The following is a 23538-nucleotide window of genomic DNA, read 5'->3' on the forward strand; positions in this document are numbered from 1 at the left end:
ACTCATTAAGTTATCAAATAAGTTATGTCTTCTAACATTTCCAACTTGTTGCCATCACTGTGGAGGATGATGACAGTTGGAGGCTGTAGCCTCCTGCCTGCGACCTACTTGCTGAGCTGGCGTAGACCATCCAAGCAAAGACCACCTCTGGCAGCTCAGTAAAACGGAAGATTTGCTTCTGATGCCTATCTGCTAAACCGGTTCTGGGCAAGAGTTGTCTTTGCATGCCATCCAAAAGCATGACCATAGATCCATGCACTGGCGGTAGCCATGTGACCTAATGAAACAACTGACAGGAGATAGAATAAATGTCATTACTTATACAGACCAGTGAGCGTCCATTGTATCAACATCAGGCAAGGCAATACGTAGCGTTTCTGACTTCCACTTTCCAATCCGCTTTCCTGCCATATGGTAAAGCCCTGCACCTATGGGGATGACACTGCCACCATCCTAAAGTAAGGTGAACTGGAATTTAAAGGGTAGCACTACAATGATATGGACCAATAATGGGTGGATGCCACCTGCAGACATATTTGTAGGATTTTTTGCAACGCGGACACTTGAGGCCAACAATCATCCATACTTGATTCCTTTGCTCTACTCACACTGTTCCCATGAACGAATGTAAGGCTAAAAAAAAAATGTTGTCTCTCATTCCATTTATGGAGTTTTTAAAGCTTTTAATATTTGCTTATTTTATGCTTACTTTTCTAAACTAGTCGTGGACCCCCTTGGAAAAGTGTTGCTTACCCAAGAGGTCCATCGCCCCTAAGTCACGAACCACGGCATTCGAGAGTTTAATCAGTGACTTAATTTCATGAAAGGGGAGGCCTAGGCAGATTTTCTGGTATTGAGAGATACAGGAATCTATCATAGGACACTAGAAAGGAAACATACTTTCTGCAGATATTGCACTATCGCATGGACAGCGCTTCAATGTCACACTCTACCCACTGATTTTGTGCCACTGAATACATGCTCTATGCAACATCCAGAAAGGTCTTGGCGGTAAAAGGGAATGCAATCAAATAGAGTAGAACAACTTCCCGAGACTTCCCAATCACAGTTTATGCCGAAATGAGGCTGGCAAAACTTTGGGAATGAAAATATCTAAAACTTGATGAACACTATTTCTTCACCAGAAAATAGGTGCAAAACAGTGGTGTAAGATTCACAATGTTTGGCTGATCTTCTATTACTTTCAGTTGAAGAACAGAAGCCAATCTAAAGGTGTGTGAGCGGTAGCCAGCAGGTTCAGATCATGGCCAATGGTTACAGAGCTTTGTGTGCATTGCAATTAGTGTGCAACTAAGGAAAATGCAAAGGTAGTAATCTTACTGCACAGTAAGCCTATGCGTGATATGAGAAAAAATAGTGCAGGGTGGCAGAGGATCCACAATCATAATCTGTTTGTACCCTGAAAGAGTTTCAATAGTTTTAAAGTAGCACCACATTTTTGCCTTGTGGAAGCAACTACCATTAAAATGAACATGTCTAAAAAAAAGAATGAAGAATAAAGAAAACACAGGCTAAACAAGATATATAACACCTCCCCCGAAGAAGTCGTCTCTCTCTCCCGCAATCAGCTGTAGATCCACGCCCGCACAGCCCGGCCCTTCTCCACCTCACCTCTGTTCCTGCATTGGCCTCATCCGTGCAAGGTCCCTGATGACTGCATATGGAGGGGAAAAGATTTTCCAACCATCGCTGCCACTGGAACCCCTGGGAGTTGCATTTCCAGCAGATCAACAGAAAGATCCAGCCAGTGGTGAAACGGGCCTAGTCAGTGAGTAGCAGTGATCCCGTGGTACCAGAAAAATAGCGAACTTGGAGAAAATAACTCCTGTGGTGTGAGAGTAAGGCTCATGTCGGCAGTCGCCTGGAGCAACCAGGCAGTGATGTGCAATCATGTAGCTTTGCCCATTATTTAACCTGTCCTGACGCCCCCGACACTCGCCAAGGCAACTTCGCAGAGCATGTGACAAACAATGGTTGTTCACTGTGTGAGACAGGCAAAATTCAAAATGTGACCCCCACTGGCCACTGCCCGTGACTGGTCCGATATGGCCCACACCTGTCTCTGGGGCCTGCAATCTTGCACCTGGGACCCTTGTCCAATTCACAAATAGGACAAGAGGTGGACAAAACAGAGTGCAGTTGTTCAAAAGCTATTGCTTTGTTTTATAAATACTTAAAAACATTTTTTAAAGCACTGTCCCAAATATTTTGTGATATGACAGAGCTGTTTTATGAATATCTCCCATAGGCAACAATAACATAACGTCATAAGAACCTGTTTCATATGTACATAGTAAGATGCATGTAGTGCTTCGTTCACGCTGGTGGTTGTAAGTGGGAACCCACTTGCAGTCCTTTGGGGGAGGGGGCAGCACTTAATTTTTCCTCATCAGACGTTGACCCAGAGCAAGAGAGAGAAAAGGGGTAAAGGAGAAGGAAGAGAAAGAAAGAACAACAGTAATGAAGAGAGAAAGAAGCGATGAAAAAGAACCTACAAGACTGAGTTAAACAAGCAGGGATTCTTTGTTGGTGGATGAAAGAGACATGAGATGGAATTAAGATTAGCTTGCTGTGGTGTTTTGAACGCTCACGTTATGTAGCACAACCTGTGGTCTTCTGAGCAAAACTTTGTGTCATAGGTCCTCTTTGTTTACAAATTGAGCACTGTATAAATGCTGATGACTAACCTTTAAAGAATGGGTGTCCAATGTAAGCCCAGGGACAAAACCAGAAGAAATTATGCAAAGGTTGGTCGCACACTGCTCGTCACACCAGCAAGTTGCCCCAAGGGACTGTGGTAGATGTAGTGGCGACGGCGGGTACGCCTATGCCACAATGTATAAAGAACAGTGTGTGTTGCGTTAGCCATCCCTGGACACGTGTTTCGAGGTAGTTGCCTCTCGTCAGCAGGGAGCAGGTCAGTGTAAAGGGGTGCCGCGTGGACTGCCAAAATGTAATTAAAACAGGTCAAGTACCTCTCATGGCGCGCAGGTGCAGATCCAAGGCTCGTCAGCCCGTTGGCTCAAGGGAGCCGTAATAAATTATGCAAAGGTTGGTCGCACACTGCTCGTCAAACCAGAAGAGGCGAAGTGCCCTGGGGGGGGGGTAGCGGGTATGTATGCATGTTGTCTGCATGCAGCAATGGCCACTTTAGTTTTACATAAGAAGCCACAGATGCTTGTGCAACTTCTTAAGTAATATGGATCACCTGTGAGCAAAAGAAATAATTCCCAGCACAAACACTATGGGGCATTCTCTCATTTGCAAGGGGGCATGGCTGAATGCAAATGTGAGACCCCTTATATGCTGCACTTGCACCATTTAATTGATGCAAGTGCAATGGCTCACTGACTGCACCCTGCATAGAAAATGACACAAAGTTGGTGCCTCCTGGGGGAGGTTTTTTAGAGGGGTTGTGGGGATTTCAGAGACCTGCAGTCATCTGCGCAGGAGTGTACGGTCACTCAATGCACTCCCTGAAGGGAGAATCCCTGCTCACCTTTGAATATAAGGCTAAGGATTTATTGGCACTATAAGGCAGATCAGTGACTTCAAAAAGAAAGTCCCCTTTCACCAAGGCAGTGTTCACAGTGCAGGAGCGAGTATGTGCCTGCACTTTGAACTGAATATTTACTGTAATAGGGCACACTGTCCTGGTCTGTGCCTGGTGCACTGAATTAACAGCACACAATGGTGCATAGTGGGACAGTGCACCATCTCAGTAATGCAACCAAAAATCTCAGTCTGATTTTATAGACATCCACAAAAAATAAATTTACATCCCAATAATCAAAATATAGTACATTTCCATAGTCAGTGGGTATCCTGCTATATGTGAAGGATTTAGCCTTTTGATACCTGTTTGACACTCCTCTTATAAAGGAAGATTGGCTGTCCCATTCAAAGGTTGATTCTTAAAAAGTTCAGATTTGGCTGTTCTCTTGTTCCAACTAAAGGGTTGTCTGAGTGATATTGGATACTTCATCAAAGGATGATCACTTCTTACACCTGGTCAATGTATTTTTCTGTAACAGGAAAATTAAAAGGCGGACAGACCTATATGCTCACATATATATTAGTGTATTGGGATCAAGCTTAATCGGAGGTGACAAATAATTTATGGTTGCATATTATAAAAAGGGCAGACAGTTCTGACAATGAGTCCAAACAAACCTATTATTTCTAAAACTACAAGGACTAAATTAATTTGTTTTTTTGTGAATTCTTAGATTAAAATCTACATTTTTTCCATACTTATATATCTACAACTTTGTGTTGTGTTTGCACCTCCCCAAAAGCACTTCCCTTGTTCAGATGAGCAGTATAGAGTAGGGAAGTCAGGAGGGAGCCATGCACAACATGACCGTACCTGTCCCAGTGCACTCAGTACCATCGAAATTAAACATACCTGGTGTCATGGCCATCATCTAGGAATTTTCCCCAGCCCAAATGTTAATAAATGTACCTGGTGTCCTGTCATCCTTGTCAGCATCTTCCCCTCCCCCATCCAAAGTCCAGAAATTGCCCTATCCATTCACCTAGCAACAGTTTTCTCCCACCCCAAAGAAACAACTATCCTTGGCATCATGACACCCTCACACTCCACTCTCTAGATTTTCATTTACTCTCCTTGCCCAGAGCCATGGTTTCTACTCTGCTGAAAGCAGAGATCCTGCTTATGCTGACTGTAGTTTTATGATGGCCGCTTATCAGCGGAGACAGAATTCCCTGTTGGTGTAGGTCTCAAAAGACCCCTGTTAGAAAATGGTGTTTCCTGCTTGATAGCACCACCCACATTCCCTAAACTTCCTTTGCCCTGCAGTGAAGCTATCATTCACCTGCCTTCTTTAATTCTCCAGAGACCTCCGGGAGGCAGCAGATCACTGTTCACCATAGCACTAGCGTCAAGTCTGAATTTTCCTCTGACTAATGTCAGAGAACTGGAGTGTAAACAATACTTAAGTTTAATGTAATTAAAATATTCCTTTCGTAGGCATAGAACTAGGTTGTATTTCTTCAGAGAGAGAAGTATTGTCATGTGAGCATGTGCAGTAGGATCCTCGTGATCCTTGCCGGACTCCTTACAAAGTTACATAATCAGTTGGGAGGTATCTGAGTGTGTCTGAGTGTGGTCAATAACGTTTATGGCGCAGTGTGTTCAGTTAACGCTTGCATGCTGAGGAATAAAGATGTGTGTTACAGAGCTGCATGTGTGGCATAGTCATTTGCATGCTCCTGAGCTGAGGTGAATTTGACAAAAAGGACTCTCCCTAGATAAGTGGGCGAAACCTTGAGTATAACGTTTGGGTAATCTAATGTAAAGAGCGGGATGAGAGAAAATATATGTCATTGAATGCAATACTTAAAAGACCAGCTTGATTTCCCTAGAAAGAATGACAGCATTTTCTCATAACAGCATTGTAATTCTGGAACTTGGTGTCTGTACATTGGTGCTCATCAAGTTTTAACATTAGCATAAACGTACAGGGCCCACAATCCAGTACAACCTCTTGTTTGACACATTTTAGTGTGCCAAACACACATTGTATACACACACTTCGCCTTCGATAATGCCAAATGCTATGGTGCACCTTGTGTGTCATTCTGTTCCTGAGGGGACATTGATACATTTGCATGAAGGCACTCCTGATACAAACGAGGGCTTGCTTTTTTTCCCTATGGATAGCATATTAATTAACACGCTTTGGTTTGACTGCTCCTCCCTCATGGAATGTCTTTTGCATAAGAGTTTAGGGTGGTTGACACATTCTGCTCTGTGATTGGTGCAAAGAGACAAGATGAATCCATGAGCCCTTGAAGCAGCTTCTGCTGGTTCTGGCAGCACGTTTTGTAACACAATATGTTCCAGTCGAATGTGACATATTCATTCAGGGTACCTCGTCTGCCCCCTACTTTTGAGAAGGGAAACTGGATCCCAACTGCCTCTCCGCTGCCGCCATATGTTACAATGTGTAATGTAAATATGCTGAGCTGATCGCTCTGTACATTTATGCTCACTGAACCAACTTAGGTAATACCACTCTTGGAAACGTTGGTGCATTCATTTGCATTAATTACATTATCTGTTTTTGGACTGGGCCTTATTGTGAAGTTTTTGTGTGTGTTTTGGTTCTGAGCTTGTTGTTAGAAAAGAAGTGGAAGAGTTTCTAAAATTAGACCTCTGTCTTACACATATTTTGCATAGCTTGTGGTTTGATATATGAATATGTGAAAAACAGGAATGCTCTCTAAATTAATTTATGTCACCAAAATGAATAATTCGCTTTTAGTAGAGCAGATGAAAAAGTGAATGATTAAAAAAGTCGTTTCCTGTTCGCTAATACTACATCTTACCAAACACCCTCTCATGCTCTCCCTTTGAAGATATTTAGATCACTTGATGCTTTGACATGCAATATTCTTCTCTTTTTCAGATTGGAAGTGACTGGGATGCGAAAGAAAGAATATTTCGGAATTTTGGAGGTCTCATTGGACCAATGGATGAACCAATTGGAATGCAGAAATGGGGAAAGGGACCTAATGTAACCGTTACTATGATCTGGGTTGATCCTATCAATGTAATTGCAGCAACATATGACATCCTAATTGAATCCAGCGCGGAATACACTCATTACAAGCCGCCTCTTAACTTGCCACTTCGGCCTGGAGTCTGGACAGTTAAAATTCTGCACCACTGGGTACCAATAGCAGAAACCAAATTTCTTGTGACTCCACTTGCATTTTCAAACAGGCAGCCAATCAAGAAAGGTAAGATCTATTGTACTTATTAAGGTTTTATGGTAAATTAGAAAAAAATGCAGATAACTGTGCTGATTTTAAGGTAGCCTATGTTTGTTTAACTGTGAAGATGGAGGGGAAATGTGAAGTTATCATTACAGTTCTCTTTTATGTTCTGTAAAAATTTAGAGAAAAATTATTTCAGTTGTTTTCAGAAAAGCAAGGATCATTAGGTGAATGGTTAGTAACGCCACATAAGATAGCCTTTTTTTAATAAAGCACCTGAACCAATTAATCTTGAATACAAAGAAATAGCGAAAGGCTGATCTGAAGTTACTGACAATGTAATATAGTATATGTTGTAGGACACATTCCTGATGAATATTAGTCCATATTGCATCCTGTAAACTATGGGGACCACTACGCAAAATAATCAGAGGGGCAGTTTGTGTCTATGCACGTGCATAATTTAAGACTGTTTGGGTAGTCTCAGGCTTTTAAATCATACGAATGCAAATATTATAAGCCTTGTAGTAGCTACGCAGATCTATGTATTATTTGTGATTAATCTCAGGGTATTCACCTGTGACTTGCATTTCGTGCCTATTTTTTCTAATTCTACAGACACTTTTTGCACACATTTGCCTTTGGTAACTCATTTAGAATTAGGACGATAACAATCTCACAAATTGTATTCTTTTCATGTAAGTTTTCTCAAAACAAATTATATTCCCACAGTACTAACCTCTTCCTACACCTGTTCTGCAAACCCTGCACAGATGTATACACTTTTCTGTACTATCTGACTCATTAACAATCTTTTCCAATGAACCTGTGCTAACTGAATGGCCCAGCCTTTCCTCAATAGAAACCACCACCAAAATAAAGTCCACCCACTCTGGGGTCCCATAGGAACCCTGCCCTAACCATGCCTACTCTAGAGGACTGCAACCCATCAGCACCATGCTCACACCCATTTTGAATGCCTCCATCTCTTCCATGACCTTCCCAGAAGCTTGGAAACATGCAACTGTCCTCCAATTGCTTAAAAACCCTCTGTGAATCCTTCAACACTTACCAACTACAGACCGATCTGCCTGCTACCATTCCCATTCAAGTACTTAGAGAAAATCATCAACACACACCTCACCGAATACCTCAACACCACAACACAGAAAGTGCCCTCATTGCCACCAAGGATGACATAAGCATGACTCTGGACAGAGGAGACATAGCGACCCTGTCCTCCTGGGCCTCTCCACAGCATTTGACACAGTCTCCCACCCCATCTTCATCCAATGCCTACACGGAATCTTAATCCAAGGACATGCACTCCAGTGGATCTGCTCCTTTTCTACTGGAATGACCCATTCAGTCAGCCCATCACCAATCACCTTGGATGCCTGCTGACTCATCTGTGGAGTTCTGCAAGGATCCTCTCTGAGCTCAACCCTCTTCAACACATACATGATCCCTAAGTGATGTCCTCTTTTACGCCAATTACACATAACTCATTCTCTTCCTCATGAACAAGACACCCAGGGGCAGATTTCCAAGCCCCTTGCGACACTTTTGCGCCACCTTTGCATCACTTTTGTGACGCAGCGGCGGTGTAAAAAATCAGGCCAATTTACAACTTAACGCATCTAGAGAGATGTGTCACGTTGTAAAGCCCTGCGTCACATTATACCTGCGTCAGGTATAATGTATGCAGGGTGAGCGTTCCCACTCAAAAAGCCATGTAGAACTGGCAAAGTGAAATCTACAAGATTTCACTGCGTCACTCTACGCCTTCACTGTGTCAACATCCCTACGCCTGCTCAGACCAGGCGTAAGGAATGACGCAGGGCTTTTTGAATGGGACTCACCCATCTGTTGTGGCGCATTGCTGGAGTTGCGTCACTTTCATGAGCAACTCAAGCAATGTGTCACTTTTGCGCCAACGGATGTGTCAGAATTTCTGACGCATCTGTTAATCCTTGCGCCATGGAGCACTGTATTATAAATACAGTGCATCCATCGTGGCACACGGACATTCGGCGCTGACGCAAGGAAACTGACGCATCTATGCAGATGTGTCAGTTCCTTGTAAATCTGCCCCCCAGTACTTGGATTAAGTTGACTGCCTGCATGACTGAAAAGGCCACTGGATGAAGACCAACTGTCTAAAACTGAATACAGACAAGAATGAAATCATGATCTTCGTGAATAGCACTTCACCGTGGGACTCCACATGGTGGCTACCAGAGCTCGGAGCGACACTCACCCACACCACCCACGCCAAGAATCTCCCGATCATCATTGACAGCAAACTCAACATGACCACCCAGGTCAATGCCAACACTGCCTCATGTTTCCATACCTTGAGATGCTGAAGAAGATTTTCAAATGGCTCCCAATCAGCACCGGAAAGCTTCCATACTTTCATACATGCCTTGGTCATAAGCAGGCTGGACTATGGGAAACCCCTCTATGCCGGGATCAACAAAAATCTCACCAGAAGGCTGCAGACCATTCAGAACTTAGTGGCCATAATCGCTCTCAATCTCCCACGCTGCACTCACATCACACCACACGTGAGGGAGCTCCAAAACTACCTATCCACAAATGAGCACAATTCAAACTCCTCACCCACACTTTCAAGGCACTTCATAACCTTGGCCCAGTATACCTCAACAATCACATCTGCTTTCATAAACGTTCCAGGCACCTCTGCTCGTCTGGAGTCCTACTTGCACATGTCCCTTACATACAGAAATCACTCCTACAGTATGGCGCGACCTGCAGCTACACATAAGAGCCTCCTCCTCGCTTCTTGAATTCTGCAAGAAGCTGTAGACCAGGTCTTTCTTAAATAGTCCCACTAGGCCATAGACTTGCACCTGCTCAGTGCCAGGATACCCTTCCGAGTTCTAGTGTAGTCTTCAGATCTGCATATATTTGGATCAGTTTCATCCATTCTGATGGAGCCAGTAACCTGCTAATGGTCTCATTGTACATTATGAGATGTGCAGAAACCCTGTGGACCTGTCTTGTTTCCCCCAGAATATTTGGCTGTTCCAAACAACTAAAAATCTGGCATAATAGCAAGGAGGAATGGGGAATTATGGATGACTCCTGCCTCGAATTACTGATTCAACGAGTAATTCCCCATCTCTCATTGGAGCCTCAGGGTTCCACTCAGTATGCCTACTAGCTACACACCCTCTGAATTAGTGATGACACTGGCAGTGGTAACTTCGGTAATGCAGAATTACTGTGTGCAGGCCTGGGAAATCGTAAAGAGGCCCTGTATAGAAACAATTTCTTATTGTTTGGCATACCTGTTCAAAATGGCTGAATTTTCTTTTAGCATTACTTAGAATTTGTTCGTCCGATTTTCTGCCCTCCATGATTCCAGATTTAAATCTTTCCCAAGGTAGTGGTGAAAAAATCTGTCATATTTATCTTTACGATTATTGAACGCAGAGGTTGCTCTAGCACCATTTGCGGAGTCACCTTGGTGGAAAAACCTTCATAAGGCAAGCTACTAACGTCCCTCAGGGCTTACAAGAAATTATGGTATTCAGCAAAGCCGAAGTCCTATATTAATTTCCACATGTTTGGTTTCCCTAGCAATAAGAGGGTCTGTCCCAGCCTTATAGGGACACAAACAGACCTGTCCTTGAAAGTCTGCCATCATTTTGATGATGGTATTCAATCGTGATAACTGCCACACATGAGAGGCCAGAAATATGATCATAGTGTGGACGACTGTTCTGCACCCTTGTGTGACAAAGTCAACTCCGGAGCTTTGCAGAGCCTAAAGTGTTCAGGCCAGTATTATCTCTGCTTCCGAGAGTACACTAAGTAGTGCGCTTATACGGCTAAAGGTGTGATTGTGAAACCAGCTGTGTTTGGCAAATAGGCCATGTTACATCGCATGTGTTTACAACACACGCCATTACAACGTGGTCATTATAGCGGCCGCGTTGTTACATCGCATACTATTACAACGCAAGTCGGAACAACGACTTGTTGTAGGGGAGGCGCTGGATTTTGGAATAGTATAATTTACTATTCCAACTCCAGTCTGTGCAACAGTTGGGATGGTGTTGGATTTTAAATCCAACACCTTCTGCCCCCTACAGCAAGGTGTTGTTCTGACTTGCGTTTTAATGGTATGCGATGTAACAACACAGTCTTTGTAATGACCTTGTTGGAATGGCATGCGTTTTAAACACATGCAATGTAACATGGCCCATTTGCATGCGTGGTAAACTATGTTTACCGTGTTTGGCTGATTCTTAATCACCTCTTCCTCTAAATCAGACTCTTATTCATGCAGTCCTAGCTAAAACAACAAGTCAACATGTCAACATTCTCTTGAGGTGTATTGCCTTTCCAGTACAGCAGAAATTCTTTGTATCAGAGAAAGCGAGCTCAAAGGACGGACGAAACATTTCTAGGACCAATCACCACATGACGCAGACATCAGAAGCTGCTAGCTGCTGTGACTGGCTAGCTCTGATTTCCTTATCACGCGGTGCAGCCCTTCAGACGGCTCTCATTTGTCATTCGTCTACCATCTGTCCTCAGCGCGCGCACGCTGCTCGCGTGAGGCCTTCTCGACTTTTCTGATGTGAGGTATCCCCCGCCGTGCCTCATCTTAAACAAACACCAACATGCCACGACTGTGAGCAACCCCTAGCTAGCACATTTTCCACAAGAGCAGCCCATGTACTCTTTTCCCTTTGCAAGTTCTGAATTAACATTTTTATCACAGAGGTGATGAAAATCAAACACCTCCGTGTGAGATCGTCATCCCCAAGGGTTGCAGGCAAGAATGAACATTGCAGTACCATTTGTAGAAGAAAAATGTGTGAGTAAAATAAATGTATGTGTGAACGAAAAATATATCGCACTTGCTGCATGCCCATTATTATTTTAAGTACAAATTGGCAAGTGAGGGACACGAACGGGATATGTGTGCTTTGCCTGCCTTAGAAATTAGCACCTGGCTTTCTTCTGCGCACTATACAAATTAGATGACACCTGATGAAAGGAAGTTCCCGGCATGCATTTCCTGGAGATGAAATAATTGCTATTTGCTGGTTGTCATAATTTTAGGGGGCTGATGTTGTTCTTTGGAAAGGTGACAGTTATAAATAGCAAACACCGGCTAGCTAGAAAATGCATGAAAAATTCAAGACTGATTTGCTGTAAATGTATATGTGCCATAAAAGCAAACAAGGCAAGGTGTGACAACGGGGCCACGCTTTTGGTTTGCCTCTATGTGACTAAAGAAACCCCATTTAATCAGATTCAGAAGGGGTACATGATTAAAAAACAGCTCATTTAAACGAAGCATGGGAAACAAACGCTGCAATCAATATATTTACAACTAGCTAGAATGTATCGGATAGATTTGCAAAGAAAAGAGTAAAAGTAGGGGCGGAATTCTGTTACTCTGCCAGAACGTGCTTTTTTCTAATTCACAAAACAGACGTGATCTTCATATCAGGTGTAAGTTTCCAAGCATACAATCGCACCTGTTATGTGACTTTTTTAGACTGCCTGTTTCCTCTATGTCGAATTGTACATAGCACAGGAGGGAGTACTGCCAAATGTACCAAATTAAATTTTTTCTTTTCGCATATTTTAACCACTGGGGATGCCATTTTTTTCATGGAAAAACACCTTCCCAGAGACCCCCATCAAAAACTTGGGTGACCGCTTTCTCTTTCCATTCTGGAATGGGAGTAAATTACTACTTCATAGGACCGCATCATCCCAGTCATTACTGTATGAGGCGGTCCCGCCTCCCAACAGGTTCCTAACATTTTTGTCTATTTTTGTATGTTTTTTTTATAAAAGCCCCGCCCACCCACCTCCATGCCTGCTTGTTATCCTGTCCCATACCAGGGAAGAGAACATGCAATGGTGGAAAGTTACGTATTGTTTTGTTTGTAGTTATTCTGGAATACAAGTGTCTTTATAATTTATTTTATGGTGCAAGTGCTGCCTTACCACGTTGATATTCCCGGCGGAAGGTTGCGTCTGCCCAATTATGTTCCTCTGGTGGCCGTGCTCTCCGCGCATGTGCTTGGCTGAGGAGCATTGTCGGCGTTCTGCGGGTGGGTTGAACAAGTGCTGGGAGGTCCTGCCAGCACTGGAACCCGGCCGCCCTTGTCTGTAATGTATAGGGCTGCAGGGAGGCAGCAGCCTGTCTATTATGCTCACAAAGTCTCGTGGTGAGTGAGACCTGGTTGCTAACAGACAGGTATAAATAGGGAGTTGTCGCTTGACACAGCCTAGTTCCTGCTTGGCTGGTCAGCTCTTTTTGGTTCCGATGAAGCCTGCGGAGGTCCTGATGCTACACCTGGGTAAATTGCTTCCAAGCGGAAATGTGCAAGAAATGGAAGATGACGATTTGTTGCAAATTTCATTATCTGATTTGCAGAACTTGATTAATAATGCGGTGCAGGCTCCCTTGAATGAGCCTTAAGCACAAAAGCAAAAGGGGGATGGTGATGATGAGATGGATAACTCCCCTAAGGGTAAATATGTGCAGGGAACGGTTTTCTCTGATATGTTGGCACATATCTGGAAGTACTCGGATTTGAATCCAAGAGTCTGATGGAGGGTGGGTTTTATTCGTAATACAGTGCCTCAGTGGTGGATTATTTGCCTTTGCATAATATTATCAGGGAGATCCTTGCTAAGGAGTGCAAGGATGTGGATAACCAGGGTACTCCCCATTTCCTGAGCAAGTGATATCTTCTGGCTCAGTTTGATGACCAATTCTTGCAGATCCTAAAGGTTAATTCCACCTTGTCCTTCATGGCCTCCTCCTCCTCATTGTCATCTGAGGAGGCAACCCTTCCAGATCCAATTGAGAAAAAGGTGGAGGCTGCTTTGAAGTGCTCTTACGCAGCTTCTAATTTTGGGATCAGGGCCAGTACATACTCTGTCTATGCCTCACAGGTCCTCATTAAGGAATTTGAGAGACTGTTTCATTGCTTTCAGGATTAAATGGATCCAATGCCTGTCCTGGCTCATATGGAGGTGTTGGCTCAGTAACTCTCAAACATCACTCTTGATGCCTTGTGCGCTTTTTCCGTCTCAGCTGGGGCAGCAGTGCAGGTCTCTGTGGACAAAACCATGGCGACTTGAGGCAGCGCAAAATGCCTTGATTCTTAAATTATCATTTGAGGGTCCTAAGTTGCTTGGGGATGATTTGAACACTATGGTGCAATGGTCTGCTGAGGAGAAGAAGATGGCGAAGCCTTTCCAGTCTGTTCAGAAGAATAAATCTTTCTTTCACAAACAGAATTTTCAGGCGGTGTTGTCCTCTTCTCGGTCTTTTCCTGGATAGTCTTGAGGTCGAGGATTTGCATTAACCAATAAGTCCTGACCCCTAGAATCAACAGTCCCAAGGAGCCAGTCAGAAATTACTATGCCAGAATCGGGGTCAAGCTCCGGGTATTCCAGGATCAATGGTTGGATCAAGGGTTCCATTGGTTTTCCGACCAGTAGGTTTTGTCGACCATCAGGCATGGTTATCGGAGTCCCTTTGTTGGTCCTTTTCCATTGGGTCAATTTTGGAATACCCCATTGTCAAAAGACATTATTAATAATAATAAGACATTAAGAAGCAGAATGCTTTGTCATCAGAAGTGGCAAAGCTACTAACAAAGGGAGATGTCATCGGCGTGCTGGAAGTTAAGGAGGGTCTAGACTTCTAGTCCATTCTTTTCTTGATTTGCAAACCATATGGTTCTTACCAGTCATTCTTGTATCAGGGGGTTGGGGGATGCTCTGGAGGGTATTGCTCCTTTGGTGGTTCCGTTGTTGCAGAGTTTTAGGCTCTCAATCGGCCAGTGTCTCCAGTGATTGTTTTTTCCTTTGGGACTTGTCGACTGTCCTTCAGGGTTTCCAGTTGTCCCCATTCGACCCTTTGCTCGAAGCTTATTTGGTATGGTTATCTGCTTAGTTGGCTTTTGTTTTGGCCATTACTTTGGCTCACTGGTGGGGGGATTGAGGGTTTTTCTGATTTCCTATCGCTAGTTGCAGTTTCTACCGGATAAGGTGATACTGAGTTTGGATCCGGCCTTTGTCCCTAAGATTCTTCAAGGTTCCATTTGCACCAGGAGGCTGCTCTTCCTCATTTTGCGTGGCTTTGAATTGCCCTATAGATATGGACTAAGGCAAGGCAGCACAAATCGTTGTGTTGCCTTACTATACATTCAGGAGGCGTTCCATGGGTGTTGCAGTGGGTGTCCCCACGCTCCAATGGATTTTGAAGCTTCCCCAGATTTACAAGACCTTGTAAACCTGGGGATGCGCCAAAACCTTATGCCTCCTGAGGTGAGGCGTAACGAGGAGAAATAACGTTATTTCTCCCGTTTTTCCTCTTTCATTGTGTACTGCATGCTGCAGCTCACATAGAAAGAGGAGAACGCCTCTCAGGATTGTTTTTGTGCAGGTAGGTGCCCCTTCCTACATAAAAACAATCCTGCTGACACCATGGTGCAACGGTGCCTGCGTCGGCACTAGGCTGCCAAAACTGCACCAGCGCTGGGGGAAAGGACAGGAATGCACCATATTTACAGGAATGCAGCTGAAAGCAATATATTTACAGGAATGCACCGTATTCGATAAATATGGTGCATTCTTGCCCCTTCACTTTGACTTAAATAAGGCCTTTAATGTATTATGTTTAGCTGTTTTAAAAAAATGCACATAAAGTCTTAAATGTTGTGAAGTGAAATTGTGGTGGCAAATAAACTGTCTACAGTTGTTTTAAGGCTACCTCACACACACAAAAAGGAAAATATACAGAAACATAAAAATTAACACATCTTAATATAGTGAACAACACAAGTGCTAATTAATCCTGAAAAAACTCTCATGTCGCCACAATTAGAAATCGTGCTTAGAGGAAGTCATTTTTCTAATAAAGTAGTTTCCACATAATGGAATGGGACACATATATATTGTTATCAAGCCACATTCAGTGTGGCCCAGCTATCTTAATGAAACAATGCCTCTCCTGTGTCTAATTAACCAAAACCAAACTCTAGAGTACAATGGAAACTTTAAAGCATGCGCTTTTCTTGTAATTAGGAACCATATAATTCACACTACTTAAAAGGTTAATTCGGCAATGTGCTAAATCCACGCTCTCTGGGACTAGTAAATTCGTGCTGAGATTTGTTTCAGTCCTGCAGCGTCTGTTGCCCTTGCATGTGCCTAACATCTAGTGAGCATGTACTCACCACAGCTTCTGCCAGCCGTAGGGATCTTATGGTGAGTATCTGACTGTGCAGAAAATGTCTTGGCTACTACCCCTTTTTACCGTATTTTCTTATAAAACTCTATATTTATTTGTGTTTTCATTAGAACACGTACTGCAAAAAACAGCATATCAGCTACAAACAAATTTAAAATTTTAACTCAATCTGAGGACCATTGCCTTGTAAAACTACAATGAACACAGATTTATGAAGGCTTTGTGGGCTTTAATTATGTTTAAAAGCGTAATATTGATCAAGCACAACTCCTTTTGCAGAGCACACTGCTGCCAGACTCACAGGAAATTGAGTGCCACAGTGGAGGTGCTCGGGGGCAATCTTTTGTGATTCTGAGATTGCGGAGAACAGGGGGCAAGCCATTAAGCCCTTGGAGAACCCTTGTGGTCCTAGCCCAGCAGTAAGGAGAAGGCCAGCAACACAAGGCAGGGAGCAGAGTGGCACTCCTTCCTGCAGCACAGCACACAACAAGCAGCAGGCCACCTCAGCAAAGCAGTTAGCAGATTGGCAATCCCTCTTGGCAGCACAACAGTTCAAAGTGGCAGTAAACTGCACATGCAGGCTCTGCAGTGGCAGGCCTGAGACAGGTTTGAAAGGCTACTTCAGTGGGTGGCACAAGCAGCATTTAATTTACAGGCCCTGGGATACCACTTTTCAAGGAACTTACAAGCAAATCAGATATTCCACACAGGTGCAATCCAATCATACCATATTTTAGAGGGAGAACACATGCACTTTAGCACTGATTACCAGTGGTAAAGTGCCCAGAGTTCTAAAGCCAACAAAAAGAAGGTCAGGAAAATAGGCGGAGGAAGGCAACAAGTTTGGGGATAACCCTGCAAAAAGAGCAAGGTCCAACATCATGTTTCAGTTAATATGCTTTGATAGTGTAAACATTTAAATAATTTATAATGAAAAGATGTCAGCTTGCCTTTGCTGACATTACCCAAGCACCTCTTGTATTAATCCCTTCCCTATTGCTATTCCTTAGATCTCCAAACCCAACACCGTAGGCAATATTTGGTATGAACATGTATGTGTTTTGAGAAATTATAAGCCGATGTTTGGAGAAACATGATTCAAAATCCAAAATATATTTAAAGCTGATTTTTGAGTGATAATTCATGTGGTGCTGTGGAGACTTAATAATAATATATTTACCTTGGTGCCAGAGGCATTGCAGCTGTGGCTTTTATATATTACCCATGTAGACACATTCCACTTAGACAAAGCCTTTTTTATATAACTGCTGGCAATTATGCCTGCTGAGTTGAGGTGATCACTGCTGGTAATCTTGGGTATGGTGGCCACTAATATAATCGTGTCTGATGTGGTCACAATTCAACACTAATAATATTAGTAGCTCAGGATGAATTTAATTTAATTCAGCATAAGTAGCTATTACTGCAGAGAATGGTGGAGTTCCCTGATCTAGAGTTTCAAGCCACATGTGCTTTTTCTAAGCACTGTAAATAATAGATGTTCATGCAATTGAATAGTAATCAATTTGTAGACCTTCTACGTTAATTGAATTTGAACTTGTGATCTGCCACTAACTTCTTATTTCATAAGAGAACTTTCATCTCAATATATCATCCTACTAGTGTTAAGGGAAATTTAAGGTGCAAAACCTCCATACCTTTGTATGACCACGGACTCAGAATGTGCCCTACTAATATAGCCATCCTGCTAAAAAACATACACAGCGGTTCACTAAGTTCTGTTCTTATACTAACATGGGGGGTTTTGCTCTTCATTGCCTGTAGCTAGCGTAGATGCTGTGTTTGGATTTTCAAACAATCCCTCTTCCATTTGTAATAGATTTGCAGCTGCAGATAACTTTCACTCTTACTTGCGATTGAGAGCTGCTGATGTTGGATAGATCCTGCACTGACAGCCATTTTACACTTAGAAGCAGCATTGACCTATATATAGCCAATAAAAAGCCCATTCATGTCAAAGTTTTCATTTAAATTTCTACCCTTAGTTACATCCCGGCTCATACATATCTCCTTGCCACTTTGCTTCCAGGCAAGGTTACCATTAGACCTATGTTGTATCAGAATGACCCCATTGCATTCATGACGTGCGGCTGTGGGTGCTGTCACCGTTAGATGTTAACTGCTGAAATAGCAACCCCTAATCCAGTAAAGCAGACCTCTCTTGAGGTCAGGCAGAGGTTTCTGGGCAGATACCAGCATGTTTGGCCTCTCCCATGTGCCATTTTGAGTGGGAGTGTTGGGAAGCCCATTGGATACTCTGCAATCAGTTTTCCACTCAAAAATGAAAGAACTAAGGACCAAAGCATTGGCTGCCTCTGCATATGACCATTGGCTTACAGGTTTTGTCATGGATTATATTCACTTCCATAATTATAGCTTAGACAATATTTAGACGTCCTGAGTGGCATGGCTTTCAAAATTTAGGTATAGATTTTTATAGCTTTCTTTGCTGAAGATTATCGGAAGATATGTCGGATAAGGGAGGGTTGGGTCAGGCAAGAACCATCAAGTCCTATGGGAAGTGACTGGAAACTGTTACTTTACCAAGTTCAGCACAAATCCTTGCACTGTGCCTCAATAAATGAACAATCCAGTTCCTTCTTGGGGCACACTGAAATGGCACTTGACAGGAGATTCAGGCTGATGTGCTACATAATCCCCTTTTGAGCTCAGTCAAATTATGAATTAGAAACTCAACTTAAATGTGAGGAAGGACAGTAGTAGTGGAATTGACATGCATGTGAAACGGTTGTGATGGTTATAAATGTAGGTACTATGATTGCCTTTACAGTCAGAATAATAGAGTTTTGAACTTACTAAGTAAAGTCGATCAGACCTTAAGCTCTCCTTATCACCAATTGGTTTCCCTCTGGAAAGTACCCATGATAACTCTAATAAAAGTATTGTAAGTAGAAATAATATTAGTATATAATAATATTAATCGTTAGGCAACAATCATTATAAAAACATAATCACAGTTATTAAACAAAATGAATGCATTTTCCAACTTTGTTATGAAGCTTGAATGCTAATATGCTTTAACTATCAATAATTTCTTAGTTCCTTGTGTTATGGTGTGTTGCTAACAATAGTCTGCTAGTAAAATGTATCCAATTATCTATTTTGCAGAAAAAATCTTAAACTTGGCATGTAACTTTAAGTTAAAATGTGTATGTTTGTTTTAGTTGTACATATGTGTTCTAATGTGTTGAAATATCAAACTTTCAAATGAATTTCTATAGTAAAAAAAGTTTAAAAACATGCTGAGAAATTAAGTGCTCTTATGCCAACTAACACTAATTGTTGAGTGCTCCCAAGATGCAGTGCATGTATCAAAGGGTCCAGTGTGGACGCGCAAGTCAAACAGCCTGAAAATGTTGCCAAGTCTATAGACATTGCTAGGTCATTCTTGGCCAGTTAGTGGTGTCTGAGCGCAGAACAAGCTTGCCTTACAGAGAGGTGAATAAGCTCATTTGTGGGAGCCAGACGAAGTGTATCTTGGCAACTTTGCAAAATCATCTGCACAGTGTTGCATGCTGACACTGCACAAAATGTACCTGAAATTGAATGAAAGGACTATGTGAAACAATAATTTGCACCTCCACACATAGAATGGAACAGGCGGAGTTGTTTTAACCATGGTATTTTCACTTCCACAGATAGGCAGAATGTTCTTTTAGCAAAGCAAGTTACCTCTTGAGAAATAAAACACCAATATTTTAATGATTTACTACCAAGAGGTAGTAGTTGTTTGGATGCAGAAATATGAAAATCAGCATTTTTTTCTTGCATAAAAACTTCGATTAGGAATGTAGTATACGCTGTAAATAAAAGTGTAATTTGGTCTTTTTTCTTTTAAAGATGTGTGTGGTATTTGTTTTTAAGTGTTCATCACCATCACTTAGTTGCTTTTAAAATAATGGACCGTAAGAAATATTTTCAATCCTGTTGGTCTTAATGGGACCCTCATTCTCCTCATTTCATCGTAGAATAACATTCACACAAAAAACAATTATAATCAGTTTCTCCATATTTGGCTTTCTGCTCAAATCAACACACAATCTTGACGTCATGCAGAGCCACATGGTTGCACTCAACATTCATAGATGTATTTGATGTGCTGTACTTTGCCTGGTCTACTGCCAACGACCTACCCTACCCTTATTCAGAAAGACCATCTGAACTCTAAACTTGCTTTTTCAAGAAATGTCTTGACAAAGGTGATTCAAATATCTTTTCATTCGTTCCCCTTCCCTTTTTGTCTTTCACCTGATCCCTATTTTCCCTGCCTTTCTGTATATACGTAAGAAGCTACTTCAGTAAATAGAAGTCAACATTATTAAAAAAAACACTAAAAAAAAAAAATATATATATATATATACATATATATATTTATTGTTATAGTATATAGGGGTTATTTTAGATTTAGAAGAATATGAAATGCCAACAAGAGTAGGTTTCAACAAAAAAAGAGTTATAAAATAAGCGAAAACGTCTTTGTTTCACTCTTTTGTACCAAAATGTGTCAAACAGTACCTTGGCGGTCATTTTTCATTTACATTTTTGGGTCCTTGGTGTGTTGCCTTGTGAAGTATTTTTTCCAAAGAAAGTCTATCTCCAACAGACTTCTCATTCCATAATATCCATATTTCATGGTGAGGCTACATGTTTGGCTTTGATGCGTTGCATGCATGATAAAAGAATTCTGAAGTACCATGTTTGATTTGTAGAGTTGCGCGTCTATGATCCTCAGCTGCGTTCGTTAAAACGACTGTTCTGCATTAAACTCAGTCTTATGCTTTGTCCAATGGTGAGCTAGTGATGTCTAGCCTGGAATTTGTACTTAAGGTAACACAACACGGTTACACAGCTGGTAAATTTGTAAGTAGGCTTTATTCGTACAAGAATTTCCCTGCAGCGTCAGAGTAGCTGCTCCTTCGCCAACCAGTCTCTAACTGCCTTTATTACAATCTCACCAGCCACACAGGAATGTGGAACCATAGCAAAGATCACATTCCACATCCCTCACAAGGTAGGTGAAGACAGAAACCAAATATAACACACAGACACCCCCACAATTCTAAGATGTGTATGATATGTGGTTTATGCATAAATGTTATGGCATAAGTGCATTATAAAAAGTAATGTTCACTCCCTTAATGTTTGCCTGCCTTCCCATGGTATAAGGATTGTATGCAAAGTCAGTTCAGCATATTTTAGTTGACAAGGCTTTTTATCGAAACAAAGAGGTGTTTGCACTGCTTTGCCCCAGGAATGCCTTCTTTGCATAAATTGTCAGGAGATTAGCACTTCGCAACACACTCAATTTTAGGCAGCACAACAGTCAAGTTTCAAGCTAAAATCTTTCAGTGCAGAAAAGTTGATCAACAGTGCCATGTGAAGCACTTTTCACCTCCTAGCACCCCAAAAGCACTCACACAAACCATGTTGTCAATCTTGGCCTGACATATAATCCCGCTGTCACTGTGATATACTAAAGGGGAGTAAATCCAAAGCTCAGAGGCAAGTTTTCTCCTCAAGTGCATCAGTGATCTGGAACTCACAACTGTCTTGTTCCTAATTTCCTTTGTTTATAAAAAAAAAAATGAAAGTAATTCCTTTTAATTTTCTGATTCCCTGCTAGCATGTAATCCCTAATTCTCTGTTGGCCTGCCTCCTCTGTTTATGTTACAATGTTATTTTTAAGCCACTGTTTGTCTGTTCTCTTAGCTAGTCTTTAACTTCTGTGGCGGCACGTAAAATGCCCCATTGCCCAGAGACTAGGTTTACACAGTATTTGTTGGCAGTGTAAATATGCTTTCATTATTTGTGATTACTTTAGGGATCTAATATGTTTCTATTACAAATATGCACAATAGTATGGTTCTCAAATGGAGTGTAAATATGTCACATTTTTGATCATTTTGAAAGAACATTTTAAATCTTGATTGCATAGGGAAAGTTCTTATTATGAATTTGCTGTGTTACTTACTAATGTGTTATATCTGTTGTATTCCAGAGGAAGCTGCAAAATTCCATGGAGGACCCCCTAAGAATGCATACATGGAACAGAGTTTCCAGGGATTGAATCCAGTTTTAAACATTCCAATCAATGCTGCACAAGTAGAACAGTCAAGGAAGAATGCTGCCCTCATCGGCATGAAGTTGGAAAACTGGTTGGACATTTTGACAAACAGCCTCTGGTCAGCTGTGGACATATGTGCAACTGGCCCAACATCTTGTCCAGTTATGCAGTCATGCAGTCAAACAGCATGGAGCTCACTTAGCCCAGACCCTAAATCAGATATGGGCCCGATCAAGGCCGATGGCCGTCTGAGGTAGCATCTGTTGTACTCATCTACAGCATGGGATTTAAAAGGGAATTTTATCATTTCTGTTGAACCTGACTGAAGATTTCAAAACTTACTGAAAGAGTGTTTGCTTGTCTCCTACAATTTAGATTTGTATGGATAAGTTGTAAATGTGGTTTCTTTAAAAAAATACATTTTCCCACTCCCTTTTTTACATCTAACATAGAAGCAGTTTATGTGATATTTGATGCACATCTTTTTGGTTAAAATTTATTTATATTATATATTTAAATACCTATCACCAAACAGCTTTTTTAAGATTAAACATTGAGTGGTCGATAGAACATTTGATTTGGCAGTGTTGGAGCCAGCCACCGCTCCAGGGCCTGTTCCCACACCGCCAAAGCCTTACAGACGCCACTCGTGTTTGGCGGGCGGTGCCTTGGCAGTCCCATGGGGGTTCCCTTTCAAAAGGCATCATAATGGGAGCACCAAAGGCCATTCCTGCACTGCATTGCAGTCTATGCAATGCAGGAAAGAGGGTGAATGCACACAGGAGGGCACAACATGTGCCCCCCTGAATGCACCCCATGGCCCTGAGGAACCAGTAAGGCCCCCTTTGTTTCCTCACCGCCACAGTTTTCATGGCGCCCTCACCGCTATGAAAACTAGGGTGGTGAGGAAACTCCTAATATGCTCCGCCAGCTTATTAGGGCCTCTCACCGCAGCGCCACCATCACGGGATCCTTGATCCCCAGCAGTTGTGGCGGGCATGTGGTTGTCCCACATGTTTAATCGTAATACGGTGGGTGCGTCGCCACCATGGGTACTTATAATCACCCTTTTTATCTCTAGAATACAAACATCTGAAAGAGCAGAAATGTATATACACCCACCAATGGATAATGTTTTCCTTTGCACGTATCAATTTTCTCTTCAAAGAAATAACCAAAACATTTTCTAGTAAAAATGGAAATCCACAATTATTTTCTTCATGTAATTAGAGAAAGAGAGAGCGAGTAATAATATATGGATGCAGGCATACTACTTTAACCCATTGGTATAAGATGTCTACCATTAGAACTTCATTCATTGCTCATCGAGGAAGAAGGAAAGGACGTATGATAAAACATTTTTATACTGTCCTAAATTTTCTCTCCTGCTCCATGCATA

The 23538-nt window shown here is 42.1% G+C and overlaps 1 protein-coding gene across 1 annotated transcript in view; it reads left to right on the forward strand.

Annotated features, from left to right (window-relative positions):
- The window catches only part of XYLT1 (xylosyltransferase 1), a 563426-nt gene extending 540883 nt beyond the window's left edge, over nucleotides 1-22543 (forward strand). The window contains exons 10-11 of the mRNA XM_085632092.1: nucleotides 6456-6789; nucleotides 22074-22543. Coding sequence (XP_085488218.1) covers nucleotides 6456-6789; nucleotides 22074-22396 — 657 coding nt within the window. The 3' untranslated portion in view covers nucleotides 22397-22543. The remainder of the gene's footprint in view (nucleotides 1-6455; nucleotides 6790-22073) is intronic.
- The last annotated feature ends 995 nt before the right edge of the window (nucleotides 22544-23538 follow it).

Source organism: Triturus cristatus, chromosome 10 (assembly GCF_964204655.1).
Source record: "Triturus cristatus chromosome 10, aTriCri1.1, whole genome shotgun sequence".
NCBI classification, from domain to species: domain Eukaryota; kingdom Metazoa; phylum Chordata; class Amphibia; order Caudata; family Salamandridae; genus Triturus; species Triturus cristatus.